Here is an 18563-nt window from a genome sequence, read left to right as displayed (position 1 = left end):
AAGGAAGAAACTAGAAGGGCTCATACTGATAAGGGCAGGAAAGGACTGGGGGAGAGTGCTGACTGTGCTGTGGTCACCAGGACTGCTAGACCAGGTCATTCTCCCAGAGCACCCTGTAACTACATCTGGTGAAGCTCAGTTTCTCTTTAAAACTTTTGAAGCATCAGTGAGCACGAACATAAGGTATGCCCCTATGGCTGGACAAGATCTGTATCCCATCTGTTTTGACTCTATACCCAGAAGCTCCTGCCCTTTGGATGATGCTAACCCCTTTCCAGATAGGGATATACTGAATGACCTTGAGAAAGCTTTTTCTCCTGAGGGTGGTGGTTGTGGAGCTCATAAGGGTGATACTGTTACTTGTCTTCCTAGTCTGAATCCATTCTCACACACACTTCTGAGGAGGAAGATGGTCAAACTCACGGGAATCTTTCTGATTTATATGAATAATTAGTCATTTGTCACTGTACTCTAGTTACCTGGATAGTTAACTGGATGCAAAATAGTCTTTTGGTTAGGGAATTAAGGATATTGATTTTTGGTAATAAAGAATTCGCTCCACAGAATTTCCATCTTCTGTTTTCCATAGTGTTGTGAAAACTGCTAAAAAGTTCATATCAGAGTGAAATATATAGGATCTAAAGTCAGAACATAAAACCTGGGTCTTATGGGAATCATTTGTAGCCTATTACATGAAGATTTGGAAAGAGAATGTCACTTTTATCCCGATCTAATGTCCTAGTGTTAAAATCTACTTCTAAAATGCCAAAACCTGTGGTTTAAATGTAAAAGTCTGCATCACAGAGATGAGAAGAGAGAAGCTGAATGCAAGTGCCCATCAACCCTCCTTCTCTAGCCTAGTGCCTCTGTCAATTCCTGTTTGAATACATGTTATAGGAACTATCAGCAGGAGGAGAGTCTGTGGTCGGCCTGGCATTCTGGGGAGTTATGAAGACACTATTAACTCAGGCCTCATTCAGGCAGGGCCTAATAGTGTCCTGGAAACAGTGAGAATGGGAAATCTATTTAGAAATAATTATGGATTATATCAAACTGTCACAGGAACAGCCATTTTTCTCTGAAAGGGCATTTCCTCCTGAGGGTTTGTTATTAACAACTATGAGTTCCAGGTGACTTAGGTTTGCAATTAGCAGGTGGCTGCTTAAGGGGGAATTCTTTAGAGTTCTTGCTGAATAGTCTTGCCACCCAGACTGTATCTGCAAATATACAATAAGCCCCTAAATAATTCACTTCCCCTTCCCCCCTGCCTTTCTCTTAGCTGAATGCTCAGGATCCCTTCTTCAAAATACTTTTAATTCATTTACATTCAGTTGATTTTTTAAATTAAACTACTTATTTTGAGATAACTATAGATTTACATGGAGTTGTAAGAAATGATACAAAGTGATCCCATGTGCCCTTTACCCAGCATCCCCTGATGATAACTTCCTGTAAAACTATAGTACAAATCACAACCGGGATATTGACATTGATGCAGTCAAGGTACAGAACATTTTCATCACTACAAGAATACCTCATGTTGCCTTTTAATGGCCACACCCACTTCATTACTGCCCTCATCCCCTCCTTAAGCATGGCAACCACTGATTTGTTCTTTTTCTGTAATTTTGTCATTTCGAGAACGTCACATAAATGGAATCATAAGTATGTAATCTTTGGGGATTTTTTTTTTAATCTCTGGAGATTGACCCCAGGTTGCTGCATGTATCAATAGTTTATATCTTTTTATTGCTGAGTAGTGTCCTGTGATATTTGTCAGTACCCAAATGGAGTCACTTATGTCAAAACTGAACTAAATGGAGCCGAGAGGTCATGAAGGAAGGGCCCTCATACATATTTGCCTTATAACAAGAACTATCACAAAAGACTCTGCCAGTCCTAACCACAACCTTGTAAGTAGCCTTGCTAAACCATAACTTTTGAGCCAAGGCTCTTTCTATGCAGACATCTCCCTAGTAACAGCTAGTTACTAGACTGTTACTAATAACAGCAAGTACCCTCAATCAGCAAGTACCAGCTCCTGCAATGAGCTTCTATGACTAATAGTTTTTGTTTCAAAACAATTTACCTGGACTTCTCCTTTTTGCCATTAAAAATTTCCCCCTATTCCAACCCTCTTTAAGATATGTCTATGATCCATCACTGCATGCATATTGTAGATTATAATCCCCTGTATATTTCCAAATAAACTCATTGTTTCTTTAGAGAGCTTTTCTATTGTTATTTTAGGTTGACACTTCTATGGTACAAAAATGTACCATTATTTGTTTAATCATTCATCTGCCAAAGGATATTTGGGTTGTTTTTAGTTTTTGGCTATTACGAATAAAGCTGCTGTAAACATTCCTGTTTTATGTGAACATAAGTTTTCATTCTTCTGGGATAAATGTCTGAGAATGTAATTTCTGGATCATATGGTAGTTGCATGTTTAGTTGTTAATAAACTGCCAAACTCTTCCTGAGTGACTGTACTATTTAACATTTCTATTAGCAATACATGAGTAATCTAGTTTATTTGCATCCTCACCAGCATTTGGTGTCACCATTTTTTATTTTAGTCAATCTGATAGGTGTATAGTAATATCTCATTGTAGTTTTAATTTGCATTTCCCTAGTGGCTAATGACATTGAATATTTTTTATATGCTTATTTACCATCTGGATATCCTTTGAATGAAATGTTTGTTCATGCTTTTTATTCATTTTCTAATTGGATTGTTTGGTTTTTTGTTGTTGTGTTTTGAGATCATATATTGTAGATATGTATCGTAGATACTATTTCTTTGACGGGTATGTGGTTTACAAATACTTCCTCCCAGTCATAACTTGTCTTTTCATCCTCTTAACAGAATCTTTTGCAGAGAAAAAGTTTTAAATTTTGATGAAGTCCAATTTGTCAGTTTTTCCTTTTTATAGATTTTGCTTTTGGTGTCAGGAACACTTTGCCTAGCCCTAGATCCTGAATATTTTCTCTTACATTTTTTTTCTAAAAGTTTTATAGTTTTACATTTTACATTTAAATCCGTGATCCATTTTGAGTTAAGATGTGAGACTTAGGTTGAGGTTCATATCGACCTATGGATGTCTACTTGCTCCTGCACCATTTGTTAAAAAAGGCTGTCTTTGCAAATTGCTTTAGCACGATTGTCAAAAATCAGTTGGGCATATTTGGATGGGTCTATTTCTGGGTTCTCTATTCTGTTCCATTAATTTCTGTGTCTGTTCTTCTGCCAATATCACACAGTCTTAATGACTGTAGCTATATGTTGTCTTGAAATTGGCTAGACTGTTTCCTCCCACTTTTTCATTCTTTTTTTACAACTTTATTGAGATATAATTGATTGATATACTACCCCCCCCAAAAAAAAAACTCTAGCACGTGTTTAATGTGTATAATTTGAGCCACTTCATTTTTCTTATCCAAAATTGTTTTAGTCATTCTGGTTCCCTTGCCTTTCTGTATAAATTTTAGAATAATTTTGAGCACGTCTTCAAAACCTCTTGTTGGCATTTTGATAGAAATTGTGCTAAACTTGTATATCGGTTTGGAGAGAATGCATATCTTACTATGTTGAGTCTTCTAATTTATGAACACAGTGTGTTTCTCCATTTCTTTGATCTCTTTCATCAACATTTTGTTTTTTTCAGCGTTTAGTCCTGTACATGTTTTGTTTTATTTACACTCAAGTATTTTTTTGTTGATTATAAATGGTACTGCATAATTTTGGTCTTTGTTTCTGTTATACAGAAACGATTTTTGTATGTTTATCTTGTATCATATGACCTTGCTGAACTCACTTATTAATTCCAGAAATTTTTCTGTAGATTCTTTAGGGTGTTCTATGTAGACCAGTATGTCATTTGCAAATAGGGATAGTTTTATTTCTTCCTTTCTGATCTGGATGCCTTCTTTTTCTTTTTTTGCTTTATTGCAGTGGCAGTACTGTGCTGCAAAAGAGTGGTAAGAGCTGGTATTGCCTTGTTCCTCATCTTAGGGAGAAAGTATTCAGGCTTTCACCATTAAATATATTAGCTGTAGGTTTTTTGTATAGATGCTCTTTATCAAGTTTAGGAAGTTCCTCTCTATTCCTTTTTTTTCTGAGAGTTTTTATCATGAATGAGTATTGAATTTTGTCCAATGCCTTTCGATTGATTTTTGAATATTGAACTAGCTTTGCAAGCCTAGAATACACTCCACTTGGCCATTCTTTTTCATATATTGCTGAATTCTATTTGCTACTATTTGTTAAGGATTTTTGCATCTATATTTATGAGGGATATTAGTCTAGTTTTTTTTTTTTTTTTTGGTACCATCTTTAAATGGTTTTGGAATCAAGGTAATAGTAGTTTCAAAAAAATAAGTTTAGGGACTCTTTCAAGATGGCGACGGCTGCGGCGGCTGGCGAGGAGTAGCTGAGGTGGAAAAGGTGGCCACTGGGCCTCAGGCAGCCGGGAAACTTGTGGACCTTCCTCTTGCCATCTCTTAAGGGAGGACCGCTGCTACTGGCCGGTCGTGGGGGGTGACCGCCACTTTACCCCCGGCAGGAGAGGCTCCCTCATTTACAGGCAACAGCTTTGAAGTGTGGAGCAGGAAAAGAACTGTTTCTTAGCTGCAAAAGCGAGTCTCGAAACAGGGAACACGGCGCCAGGGCTGCTGTGGATGCAGACAGGATCCCGGAGGCCGGGGCCGCGCTGAAGGCGGCCAGCTGCCCTATTCAGGATTCGAGGTTTCAGGCCGGCATTAAAGAAGATTCCTGGGAGCGCCCGAGCCGTGCCCGAGCCGTGCTACCACTGAACAGCCCGAGGCGGCAGCGGCCAAAAACGGGGAAGGCGGCAAACCAGAGACAGAGAGTGAGCGCCCGACCTGGCACAGCACTGTGAGTGACCCCTGGACCAGTCCTGTGGGCGGCAGATGCCCACCTGACTCCCGCCTGCATCACCAGGCCACTCACCACCCTGGGGCTCCCTCCATTTTCCCAGGTCCGGGCAGCTCCACCCCGGCTCGGCCGCCACTGAGCCCTCCCACTTGCTTGGCCTGGCATGTGACTTTCCGGAGCCTGTGGACCGTTCTCCCCTCCCACTCCCTTTGCGGTTCTCTGTCGAGTTGGTGGCGTGGGGTGTCCCCGGCCAGTGTTGGGAGGGCAAGGAAGTACGGGCGGGCTGACTGTCACTCCACCACACCCTGGACTCCGGCCCCCGGTAAACATCCTGTTACTGGGAGGCAGATACCATCTCTGCGGCCACCAGTTCGGAAAAAAAAAGCCTAACGAATTTCTGGTTGGGAATAGTGTGGTAGGAGAGTTCCCAGGTCCGCTTGAACCTGCTGGAGAGCAGGCTGCAGGCGGGCGCTAGACTCGGTTTATACCGGGGGGATACAAAGGTGCACAAGTCCCGAGAAAGATCTACACAGTGCTACAAAGGCACCCAGAGCGACCGGTCGTCTGTGCCTAGCAGAAACCTGGTAGACTTCCTGGGCGAGGCGGTGCCAAGCAGGGTCTTGAAGGCCCAACTGATAGACGAGGGTTGCAGAAGACACGCCCCAGCCGAGCACAGTGCGCACAGAGTGGGGAGACCTGCGGCCAGGGAGGCGGAGACTCGACAGAAACCACACACCCGGTGGGGTCGCCACTGCACGATCCAACAGCCTGGGCCAGAGCACACGGAACAGGGAGAAGTCCTGCACAGGAAGTGAAAGCTCAACAGCGATCACACACCCTGTGGTACGTGATCCACCAGCCCAGCAGAGTCCAAGCTGACCAGAAAGGTGGCTCCCAGGAGAAGCCCAAGACCCAAGGCAACCCCACAGACAAGGCACTAGAGGCCAACTGAGCAGCCACGGAGGTAGCCATACGAAATTGGCAACCACAGCAACATCCTAGTTATTCATTAGTCTCAAACCGGTGGACTGTGAAACCCCCTGCCACAATGAATAAACACCAAAAAAAAGACACCAGAAATACAAAAAATCAAGAAAGTACACCACCAAAAGTTAATAAATCTCATACTCTAGATCCTATAGAACAAGAAGCCCTTGAAATAACTGACAAGGAATTTCGAGTGATAATTCTAAGGAAACTGAATGAGATACAAGAAAACTCAGCTAGACATCATGATGAAATGAGGAAAAGTATACAGGATCTGAAAGAGGAAATATACAAGGAAATCAATGTCCTGAAAAAAAATGTAGCAGAACTTGCTGAACTGAAGAAGTTATTCAGCGAAATAAAAAACACAACGGAGAGTTTAACCAGCAGGCTTGTCGAAGTTGAAGAGAGAACCTCTGAACTTGAAGATGGGCTGTTTGAAATAACACAAGCAGACAAAAAGAAAGAAAAAAGAATCAAGGACATTGAAGAAAATCTGAGAGAGATATCAGACAACCTTAAGCGCTCAAATATCCGAGTCATGGGTATTCCAGAAGGGGAGGAAAATGGAGATTCCATTGAAAACATATTCAAAAAAATAGTGGCAGAAAACTTTCCAGGTATAGGAAAAGTAACAGATCTTCAGATCCAGGAAGCTCAACGATCTCCAAACGTATTCAACCCAAAAAGGCCTTCTCCAAGACATGTTAAAGTCAAACTGGCAAAACTCAGAGACAAAGAGAGAATCTTAAAAGCTGCAAGAGAGAAGTGTCAAACCACCTATAAGGGAGCACCAATCAGGCTAACATCAGACTTTTCTTCACGAACCCTAAAAGCTAGAAAGGAATGGGATGATATTTTCAAAATACTAAAAGACAAAGATTGCCAGCCAAGAATACTTTACCCTGCAAGGCTATCCTTCCGAAATGAAGGGCAAATAGTTTATTTCTCAGACAAACAAAAACTGCGGGAGTTCACTACCACACGACCACCCTTACAAGAAATCCTCAAGGGAGTACTGGGTTTGGTTCCTGAAAAATAACTACCACTGCCATAAAAACCCAAGAAAAATCAAAACCCACTAGTATAATAAAAATGGCAATCATGAAGAGAAAACAAGCAAACAAAAACTCTATCTACAACCTAAGGAACCAACAAACACAGAAACCAAACAGTAAATCAGAAAGCAAGGAACAAAAGACACCTAAGACAACCAAACAACCAATAAAATGCTAGGAATAAATCAACACCTTTCAATAACAACTCTTAATGTAAAAGGCTTAAATTCCCCAATCAAAAGACACAGACTGGCTGACTGGATCAAAAAGGAGGACCCAACTATATGCTGCCTACAAGAGACCCACCTCACGCATAAAGATTCACACAGACTAAGAGTGAAAGGATGGAAAAAGATTTACCATGCAAACAGAAAAGAAAAACGAGCTGGAGTAGCTATTCTTATATCTGACAAAATAGACTTTAAACTAAAAACCATAAAAAGAGACAATGAGGGACACTACTTAATGATAAAAGGAGTGATCCATCAAGAAGACATAACAATCATAAATATGTACGCACCCAATGTTGGAGCAGCCAGATTTATAAAACAAACTCTATTAGACCTAAAGAAGGAAATAGACACTAATACCATAATAGCAGGGGACCTGAACACTCCACTGTCAATATTAGACAGATCATCTAGGCAAAGAATCAGTAGAGAAACACAAGATCTAAACAAGACTCTAGACCAATTGGAATTGGCAGATATCTACAGAACATTCCACCCAACAACCTCAGAATATTCATTCTTCTTATCAGCACATGGATCATTCTCCAGGATAGATCACATATTAGGTCACAAATCCAGTCTCAATAAATTCAAAAAAATTGGAATTATCCCATGTATCTTCTCAGACCACAATGGATTAAAACTAGAAATCAATAACAAACGAAACTCTGGAAACTATACAAACACATGGAAATTAAACAGCATTCTACTCAATGACATATGGGTCCAAGAAGAAATCAAGCAGGAAATCAAAAAATTTACTGAAACTAATGAAAACAATGATACATCATACCAAAACATGTGGGATACTGCAAAAGCAGTATTGAGGGGGAAATTTATTGCATTAAACGCTCACTTCAGAAGAATGGAAAGATGGCAAGTGAACAACCTAATACTTCGCCTTAAAGAACTAGAAAAACAAGAACAATCCAAACCTAAAGTTAGCAGACGGAAAGAATTCATTAAGATCAGAGCAGAACTATATGAAATTGAAAACCAAAAAACAATTCAAAAGATCAACGAATCAAAAAGTTGGTTTTTTGAAAAGATAAATAAAATTGACAAACCATTAGCATGGCTAACAAAAAAAAGAAGAGTGAAGACTCAAATAACAAAACTTAGAAATGAAAAAGGCGATATTACAACTGATTCATCTGAAATACAAGGAATCATTCGAGACTACTATAAACAACTATACGCCAACAAATTTGAAAATCTGGAGGAAATGGATAAATTTCTGGACACACACAAGCTGCCAAAACTGAACCATGAAGACGTAGAAAATTTGAACAGACCAATAACAATAAAGGAGATTGAAGCTGTTATCAGAAGGCTCCCAACAAAGAAAAGCCCAGGACCAGATGGATTCACAGCAGAATTTTACCAAACATTCAAAGAGGAATTGACACCAATTCTTTACAAACTATTCCAAAAGATTGAAACGGACGCAAATCTCCCAAACTCATTCTACGAAGCAAACATCATCCTGATACCAAAACCAGGTAAAGATATAACCAAAAAAGAAAACTACAGGCCGATATCCTTGATGAATACAGATGCAAAAATCCTCACTAAAATACTAGCAAACAGAATACAGCAACACATACGAAAAATTATTCATCACGATCAAGTGGGATCATTCCAGGGATGCAAGGTTGGTTCAACATACGCAAATCAGTAAATGTGATACGCCATATTAATAAAGTCAAAGACAAGGACCATATGATCATCTCTATAGATGCTGAAAAAGCATTTGATAAAGTTCAGCACTCATTCATGACAAAGACCCTCTATAAGTTAGGTATAGAGGGAAAGTATCTCAACATAATTAAAGCCATATATGCCAAACCCACTGCTAATATCATCCTGAATGGGGAAAAGCTGAAAGCTTTTCCTTTAAGAACAGGAACTAGACAAGGATGCCCACTCTCACCACTCCTATTCAACATAGTGTTGGAAGTACTAGCCAGAGCAATCAGAGAAGAGAAGGAAATAAAGGGCATCCAGATTGGAAAAGATGAAGTCAAACTGTCCCTGTTTGCAGATGACATGATCCTATATATCGAACAGCCGAAAACCTCTACAAAAAAACTGCTGGAATTGATAAATGATTTCAGCACAGTAGCAGGATACAAAATCAACACACAAAAATCAGTAGCATTTCTTTTCTCCAATAGTGAACATGCAGAACGAGAAATCAAGAAAGCCTGCCCATTTACAATAGCCACCAAAAAAAAAAACTACTTAGGAATTGACTTAACCAAGGAGGTGAAAAATCTCTATAATGAGAACTACAAACCACTGCTGAGAGAAATTAGAGAGGATACAAGAAGATGGAAAGATATCCCATGCTCTTGGATTGGAAGAATCAACATAGTGAAAATGTCCATACTACCCAAAGTGATATACAAATTCAATGCAATCCCCATCAAAATTCCAAAGACATTTTTCTCTGAAGTGGAAAAAACTATCCAGACATTTATATGGAATAATAAAAGACCACGCATAGCCAAAGCAATGCTGAGCAAAAAAAATAAAGCTAGAGGCATAACACTACCGGACTTTAAGGTATACTACAAAGCTATAATAACCAAAACAGTATGGTACTGGCATAAAAACAGACACACTTACCAATGGAATAGAATAGAGAATCCAGAAATCAACCCACACACTTACTGCCATCTGATCTTTGACAAAGGCACCAAGCCTATTCACTGGGGAAGGGACTGCCTCTTCAGCAAATGGTGCTGGGATAACTGGATATCCATATGCAGGAGAATGAAACTAGATCCATACCTCTCACCGTATACTAAAATCAACTCAAAATGGATTAAGGATTTAAATATACACCCTGAAACAATAAAACTTCTTAAAAAAAACATAGGAGAAACACTTCAGGAAATAGGACTGGACACAGACTTCATGAACACGACCCCAAAAGCACGGGCAACCAAAGGAAAAATAAACAAATGGGATTATATCAAATTAAAAAGCTTCTGCACAGCAAAAGAAACAATTAACAGAGTTAAAAGACAACCAACAGAGTGGGAGAAAATATTTGCAAAATATATATCTGACAAAGGATTAATATCCAGAATATACAAGGAACTCAAACAACTTTACAAGAAGAAAACAAGCAACCCAATTAAAAAATGGGCAAAAGAGCTAAGTAGGCATTTCTCTAAGGAAGATATACAAATGGCCAACAGACATATGAAAAAATGCTCCACATCACTCAGCATCCGGGAAATGCAAATCAAAACCACACTGAGATACCACCTAACCCCAGTTAGGATGGCTAAAATCCAAAAGACTCTGAATGATAAATGCTGGTGAGGTTGCGGAGAAAAAGGAACTCTCATACATTGTTGGTGGGACTGCAAAATGGTGCAGCCTCTATGGAAAATGGTATGGAGGTTCCTCAAACAACTGCAGATAGATCTACCATACGACCCAGCTATCCCACTCTTGGGAATATACCCAGAGGAATGGAAATCATCAAGTCGAAGATATACCTGTTCCCCAATGTTCATCGCAGCACTCTTTACAATAGCCAAGAGTTGGAACCAGCCCAAATGTCCATCATCGGATGAGTGGATACGGAAAATGTGGTACATCTACACAATGGAATACTACTCAGCTATAAAAACGAATGAAATACTGCCATTTGCAACAACATGGATGGACCTCGAGAGAATTATATTAAGTGAAACAAGTCAGGCACAGAAAGAGAAATACCACATGTTCTCACTTATTGGTGGGAGCTAAATGTTAATATATAAATTCACACACACACACACACACACACACACACACACACACACACACACACACATACACACACACACACAAAACCGGGGGGGGGGGGAAGAAGATATAACAACCACAATTACTTGAAGTTGATACGACAAGCAAACAGAAAGGACATTGTTGGGGGGGAGTGGGGGAGGGAGAAGGGAGGGAGGTTTTGGTGATGGGGAGCAATAATCAGCCACAATGTATATCGAGAGAATAAAAAAATAAAAAAATAAAAATAAAAAAATAAAATAAAAAATTAAAAAAAAAATAAAACTAGGCATATGTATTACTTTGGCAAAATAAAAAAAATCTTTGAAAAAAAAATAAGTTTAGAAGTGTCCCCTCTGCTTCTATTTTCTGGAGGAAATTGTGTAGAACTGTTGTTAGTTCTTTCTGTAAATTTTGGTACCATTATCCATTAAAATTATCTGAGCCTGGAGATTTCTTTTTTGGGGAGTTTTAAAATTATGAATGATTTCCTGAATAATTATAGGACTATGAGTTCTGTTTTTTTTTTTTGAGGTCCATTTTATATAAGTAGTCAAATTTATGTGTGTAGAGTTATATTTAGCATTCCCTTATCTTTTTGATATCCTCAGGGGTTATAGTGATATCTCATTTCATTCCTTTTAAATTTTATGATGGACACATAATAGTTGTACATATTTATGGGGTACATTGTGATTTTTCAATATATGTGTACATTGCTTAATGATCAAATAATCGTAATTAGCATATCCACCATCTTAAACATTTATCATTTCTTTGTAATGAAAACATTCAAAAACCACTCTTCTAGCTATTTTGAAACATACAATATAGTTAACTCTAGTCATCCTAGTATGCAATAGAACACCAGAACTTATTCCTCCTAACTGTAGCTTTGCACCCATTGACTCAATCTCTCACCATCTCTCTTCTCCCCTCCCCTCTCCATCCTCTGGTAACTACTATTCTGTTCTCTACTTCCTTGAGAACAACTTTTTAAATTCCACTTATGAGTGAAATCATGCAGTATTTGTCTTCCTGTGCCTGGCTTATTTCACCTAACATGATATCCTCCAGGTTCATCCATGTTGCTCTGAGAGACTGGATTTCATTCTTTTTTATGACTAAATAGTATTCCATGTGTGTATATACTACATTTTCTTCATCCTTTCATTCATTGATGGACACTTAGATTGATTCCATACTATTGTGAATAGTGCTACAATAAACATATAGTACAGACACTTTTAGACATACTGATTTCATTTCCTTTGGATATATACCCAGTAGTGGGATTGCTGGATCATATGTTAGTTCTGTTTTGAATTTTTTTGAGGAAACTCCATTCTGTTTTGCATAGTGGCTGTACTAATATACATTCCCACCAGCAGTGTGTAAGTGTTCCTTTTCTCCACATCCTCACCAACACTTCTATCTTTTGTTTTTCTAACAGTGGTAATTCTGACTGGCATGATCTAGCTCATGGTAGTTTTGATTTGCATTTCCCTGATGATTAGTGATTTTGAACATTTATTCATATATCTGTTGGCCATTTATATATATATATATTAGAAATGTCTATTGGTAATTTGTGTTTTCTCTTTTTCTTTTTCAGCATTGCTATAGGTTCGGTGACTTTTTAAATTTTTATTTTATTGCTCTTTTCAAGGATCACTAATATTCTCTCTTGTCTTTGTGTTTTCAATTTCATTTATTTCTGCTCTTATCTTTATTATTTCTTTCCTTCTGCTGGCTTTAGTTTTATTTCACCCACTTTTTGTAGCTTCCGGAGGTGGGAACTTAGATGGTTGATTTGAGACTTTTATTTTTTTAGGTAATCATTTAGTGCTATACAGTACTGTTTTAGCAGGGTCCCACAAATTTTGATATGTTGTATTTTCATTTTTATTGAGTTCAATATATTTTAAAATTTCCCTTGACACTTCCTCTTTGGCCCATGGATTATTTAAAAGTGTGTTGCTTAGTTTCCAAGTGTTTTTATATTTTCCTGTTATCTTTCTGTATTGATTTCTAATTTGATTCCATTGTAGTTGGAGAACATACTCCATATGACTTTAATTCTGTTAAATTTGTTGATATTTGTTTCATGGACTAGCATATGGTCTGTCCTGAATAATGTTCCATGTGCACTTGAAAAGACTGTATATTCTGCTCCTGTTGGGAGAGTGTTACATAAATGTTGAATAAATCCTGTTAGTTGATGGTATTGTTGAGTTATTCTATATCCTTGCTCACTTTCTATCTAGTTGTTCTATCAGCTTGTTGAGAGAGGTGTATTGTGGTTCTTTTTCTTCTTTCAGTGGTATCAGTTTTTGCTTCACATACTTTGTAGTTCTTATGTTTGGTACTTACACATTAGTGACCCTTTTACCATTTTGTAATGTGCCTTTCTGTCATCTCTGTTTGTTGGGAAAATAGAATAACTTAATCAGGTCCCCCTTGCCTCAGGTCCAGTTGGGGGTGGTGTAGCTCATTCTTTGTAAGCAAATTGTGTGTGTGTGGGTGGAGTTAGTGTGCACAACCTGGCTGGTGCCACAACCTGGCTGGTGTTTACTGCCTCGGGTGTCTGCTGCATGCGCCCATGCTCTTGAACCTAAGGCTCCAAGGTCCTTTTTGCCAGTTACCTATCTCATAGACCTTTTTGCCAGTTACCTATCTCATAGACCTGCGTATGAGGGGTCTGGTGACCCAACCTGGCATGTGAGGGGTCTGGGGAAGCAGCCTGGCATGTGAAGGGTTTGTGACCCAGTCTGAACAATGGGCTTGAGGGGTCTGTGAGCTCCAGACCCAGCCTGAACTCGACAATTGGCCCATTTGGCAGGATGATGGGCAGGTAAAAGAGCCCGACAGTGTTGTTCAGATAATTTCTATTATAGAACAAAAATTATAGGATAACTTCTATTCTTCTACCTTCAAGTTCACTGATTCTTTCCTCTGTCCCCTCCATTCTGCTGTTGAACACTTTCATTGGATTTTTTTTTATATTGGTTATTGTATTTTTTTGTTCTTAAATTTCTATTTGGTTCTTCATATCTTCTCTTTTTTTGCTGAGACTTTCTCTTTTCTGAGACTTTCTATTTTTTCATCTGTTTCAAACATGGTACGTAATTGCTTGTTAAAGCATTTTTATGATGGCAGTTTAAAAATCTTTGTCAGATATTTCCTTTATCTTTATCATCTTGGTGTTGACATCTGTTGATTATCTGTTTTTCATTCAGTTTCACATCTTCCCAGTTCTTGTTAGAATGAGCAAGTTTTGATTGAAACCTGGCCAGTGGGCATCTGAGGTATTATAAGACTCTGGGTCTTATTTAAAGCTTTTGTTTTAGGTGACTTGCTTTAATACATATTTAAGTGAGGGTAGGCATCCCTTCATTTCTGCCAGGTTGAGGTAAAAGTACAGATTTAGTACTCAGCCTCCACTGACACCTGAGGGGATGTTGCTTCTTATTACTGCTGGGTGGGGGTGGTAGTTTCCACTCCCCATTAAGCTTACATTGATAACTCTCTGGGTTGTGCAGGGTTGGGGGTGGCCTCATTACTGCTGGGCAGTGTTGAAAATCCTAACTCTCCACTAGGTCTCCTCTGACCATCCCAGTGGGGAGAGGGAACAGTGCCTCATTACTGCTGGTGGGGATGGAAGTCCAGGCTACCTGCTGGGCCTTATATTGTACAAGAGGGAGGTTGAGTGCTTCATTATAGCCTTGAGGAGGGGAAAGCTTAGGCTTCCTAGTCAGCCTTTGCTGGCTTTGGTGGGAGTGGGGGCCATAACTTTTTCTGTGGTGTGTGGCTATAGTAGAGTGGTTATTATCTGAAAGCTTTTTGTGTTTTGATGCTGCCCGTTTCCCAGTCCTTTGAATGGGCTTTTGTTGGGACTTTTTTTGTCTGCTCTCCTTGGTGTTTCCAGGTTGCCAGCCAGCTTCTTCAGCTCCAAGGAGGCAAAAAGAAAATCTAGAGAACTCATCACTGTGTCATTTCTACCAGTTTGCTTTTTCTCCACCTTTCAAAGTCTTCTTACATTTGTTTTATATATAATGTCCAGGGCTTTTAGTTGTACTTAGACAGAGGAATAGGGAAAAGTATGTCTACTCTATCTTTCTGGAAGCAGAAGTCCCATTTAATTGGTTTCATTTGCTTTATTCTTTATTCCAATCTTCTTTTCTGCCTGAGGTCTCAGGGCCCAAGCTTCATTAATCACACTCATGTAAGTTCCTTTTCATGGGGAAAGAAATTAAAATCTCAAGCCTAGAAGAGCTCTGTGCATTAGTGGGAGTGGTGGAAAAAGTTTCTCTACCCAAAGATGCACACTGGGCATTCTGGATTTTTAGCTTTCTAATTTTACCCTCTTTTGAGGTCCAGGGCCAACCATAGGGGAAACAGGGATATTTAGCTCATTTTATATTCACTAATGGGTCCTCAACCTCCAGAGGTTAAAAAAAGAAGTTCCCATGACACAAGAAGAGGTTTCACCCAGACATTTATAAGAATCTGTAAGTGGCATAGAGGAAGAGCTGGAGAGTCGCTTCCAGCTTGGCCTATTCTCAGAAGGCACAGATTTTTGCCTTTGACTGTCGAGGGTGAAACTCATCCATAATACTCTCTGGGATCCAGTCTTCTCTGTACTTCTTCCTGCACTGAGTCTGCTTCCTTGAAAGCCTAAGTTACCCAGGGAAATGTAACGTTGATGTGACACAGTATGTGTTTTGAATCCAGGAGACCTAGTTTGGGATCCAGGCTCCATCCATCTCTTGCTAACTGTGTGACCTTGGAGTTCATTTGTTCACTCAAATATAGCCCTGTAGTACCTTCTCTGGGCTAGCCACCATTCTGGGCTCATGGAATACAGTAGTGTACATTCTTCATTGCTCTCTCTTCTCAGCACCACACTCTCCCAAGTGAGCCATGCGCTGGCAGTCTGATTGCTCTCTTTTCTTCTCTTTCTAGCTATTGGCAAGTCCAGCAGGCTTTACTTAAAAAATATATCCAAATTGGACTGCTTTTCTCCATCATCCCATCTTCTCCCTAGGCTGTTATGACAAGTACCCTGATAGTGTTCTTTCCCCCAATACTTTATCCCAATTCATTATCTATGTAGCAGCCAGGGTGATCTTTTAAAACATATGCCACAGATTATTATTCCCTTATGTAAAACACTCCAGTTACACCCAGCCATACTGAGAATAAAATCCACCACCTCCCCATGGTCTGGTAGGTCCTGTGTGGTCTGGTTTCTGCTTTCCTCTCTGAGCTCATCTAGCACCCCACCTCCTACCCCAACCCTCCCTTCAGTGTGCTTTGTCCACACTGGACTTCTTTCTTTTCCTGAAAACGACAGGTTTGTTCCACCCTGGGGGAACATTATACCGGTTATGCCCTCTGCCTAGGATAATTTTTCCATATAAATTGAATGGCTGGTTCTTTGTTGTTGTTCAGGTTTCAATTCAAATACTCTCCTTCTCTTACTGCTCAAGTCACATTCTATCAAATCACTGTGTTTTCCTCTACCCCCACCTCAGTTTTAGCTCTTATTATAATTTGAAATAATCTTGATTTGTCTACTAGACTGAGCTCCATGAGAGCAGGCATTATGCTTCCTTCATTGCTGTATATCTAGTGTCTACAACAGTTCCTGGCACAGAGCAATAAATATTTGTTGAATAAAGTTACTTAATTCTTTTAAGCCTCAGTTTCTCACCAGTCACGTAGAATAATAATTGGCTAAAAAAACAAGGTTGAATTTAGAATTATGTGTGATAATAAATGCATGTGAAGTGTTTAGTACACTGTTTGGCTCACAGTAAGCCAAATAATAGTCTGTCTTTATTTCAATATGATTTTTTCTATTACAACATTCAATTCCATTCTCCCATAGTCTTATAGTACCCGTTATTGTACCTAATGATATATCTGGAGTATCATGAACATGCAAACTGGTTAGATGATTGCATGCAATCAAGTCCTAACTTAGTTCTCTCTTGTCCTTGTTTTTCTATACAGGTTCTGCAGCTAGGCTCAGACATCCTTCCCCAATATAAACAAGAGGCACCAAAGACTCCTCCTCACATCATCCTACATTACTGTGTTTTTAAGACCACATGGGATTGGATCATCTTAATCTTGACTTTCTACACAGCCATCTTGGTCCCTTACAATGTCTCCTTTAAAACCAGGCAGAACAATGTGGCCTGGCTGGTTGTGGATAGCATCGTGGATGTCATCTTTTTGGTGGACATTGTGCTGAATTTCCATACCACCTTTGTTGGACCAGCGGGGGAGGTGATTTCCGACCCCAAACTCATCCGTATGAACTACTTGAAGACATGGTTTGTGATTGACCTTCTGTCCTGTTTGCCATATGATGTCATCAACGCTTTTGAGAACGTGGATGAGGTTAGTGCCTTTATGGGTGATCCAGGGAAGATTGGTTTTGCTGATCAGATTCCACCACCACTGGAGGGGAGAGAGAGTCAGGTACATCCCTCAAATCTCAGAACTTGTTGTCATGTCTTTAAAGCTGAATTAAATGTGGGTGGTCAAAAGAAGAGTAATTAAATGGGTGGGAACTAGCATGACTGATGTCCAGAACAGAGGGAGCATGCTTGATAGATACTCTTGCCTGCTGTGTCTGTCCTTTTGAGGTTTGGAGGCCCTGCATGTCAGTGAATGGGTGTGAAAGAGACTAAAGACTTACTCTTAGTCCATGTGGAGTGCAAGTCACTGGCTCATGGGTGATGTGGCTGCAAGAACAGGCATGCATGACCACTGCACTGGTAAATCTTCCAGTTGGTATTCAATTGATGAATGTCTACCTATTGATTATTCTAATTATGGGGACTTTTCTTTCATCTGCTGCTGACCTTTGGCTGTTTCATAGCCAATTAACTCCTAATAACAGGTATACTATTTTCCTTCAGGTTTGCTTTTTTTCCTTTTGGTAAATGTTGGAATGAGTTATTTCTTTGCTAAAATGAGTTTGAAGGTGACCTTTTGCTGAGATAGTCAAGCACCGGCTTGTGATTAAGAGGTGTATTGTTGTTTTTGAATTGTGCTGCTCTTGGATTGTTAGTTCTGCAGGCAATGGAAGGAATTCAAAGAAGGTAAATGCCCTTTCAATGTATTGGAATTAGGACAAGCTCAACCCGTCAGTGTCTGAATGGGTGCCCAGGACAGTTGCAGCAGGAAGGGGCCACTGGGATAGTTAAAGTGATTTTCTCCTTTGAAAAAGCAAGAATCAAATCATTGCAAAGAAAAATGTCAGATTCTTATCTAGTTTGTGTTCTTTGGGAATTGTTCTTCCTTTTTCCTACTTCTAGTTGTCTCTACAGATGGTTTAAGACAATACAATTCATTTGTAAGTCTTCAGCCTCATTAAGCAATGGGCCCTTATTGCCTCAGATTACAGAGGATCCCAAGGTCTCAGACTAGCTGGGTGGGTAGTCTAGGAAGTCACCTGAAGGCCGAGTTGAGGCAGGACACTTTTAAGGACTAAAGGGCTCATGGGACTCAGCCTTGCAATAGTTGGAAGGAACATCCTGCTCCCTGCTAGGATATTATGACCTGGCTAATAATTGTATGTCTTACTAC

At 39.6% G+C, this 18563-nt stretch overlaps 1 protein-coding gene across 2 annotated transcripts in view; it reads left to right on the top strand.

Moving 5' to 3' along the window:
- KCNH1 (potassium voltage-gated channel subfamily H member 1) overlaps positions 1–18563 on the top strand; it is a 424549-nt gene that overhangs the window by 63745 nt on the left and 342241 nt on the right. The window contains exon 6 of one of the 2 annotated variants that reach the window (XM_063114370.1): positions 16977–17369. In XM_063114370.1, the coding sequence (XP_062970440.1) occupies positions 16977–17369 (393 nt within the window). Of the gene's footprint in view, positions 1–16976; positions 17451–18563 lie in introns of both variants that reach the window. The other variant, XM_063114369.1, reaches the window with a different exon arrangement.

The sequence above is a fragment of the Cynocephalus volans genome, chromosome 11 (assembly GCF_027409185.1).
Source record: "Cynocephalus volans isolate mCynVol1 chromosome 11, mCynVol1.pri, whole genome shotgun sequence".
Classification (NCBI taxonomy): Eukaryota; Metazoa; Chordata; class Mammalia; order Dermoptera; family Cynocephalidae; genus Cynocephalus; species Cynocephalus volans.
Note: the sequence above shows the minus strand (reverse complement) of the source record. Positions and strands in the feature narration are given on the sequence as shown.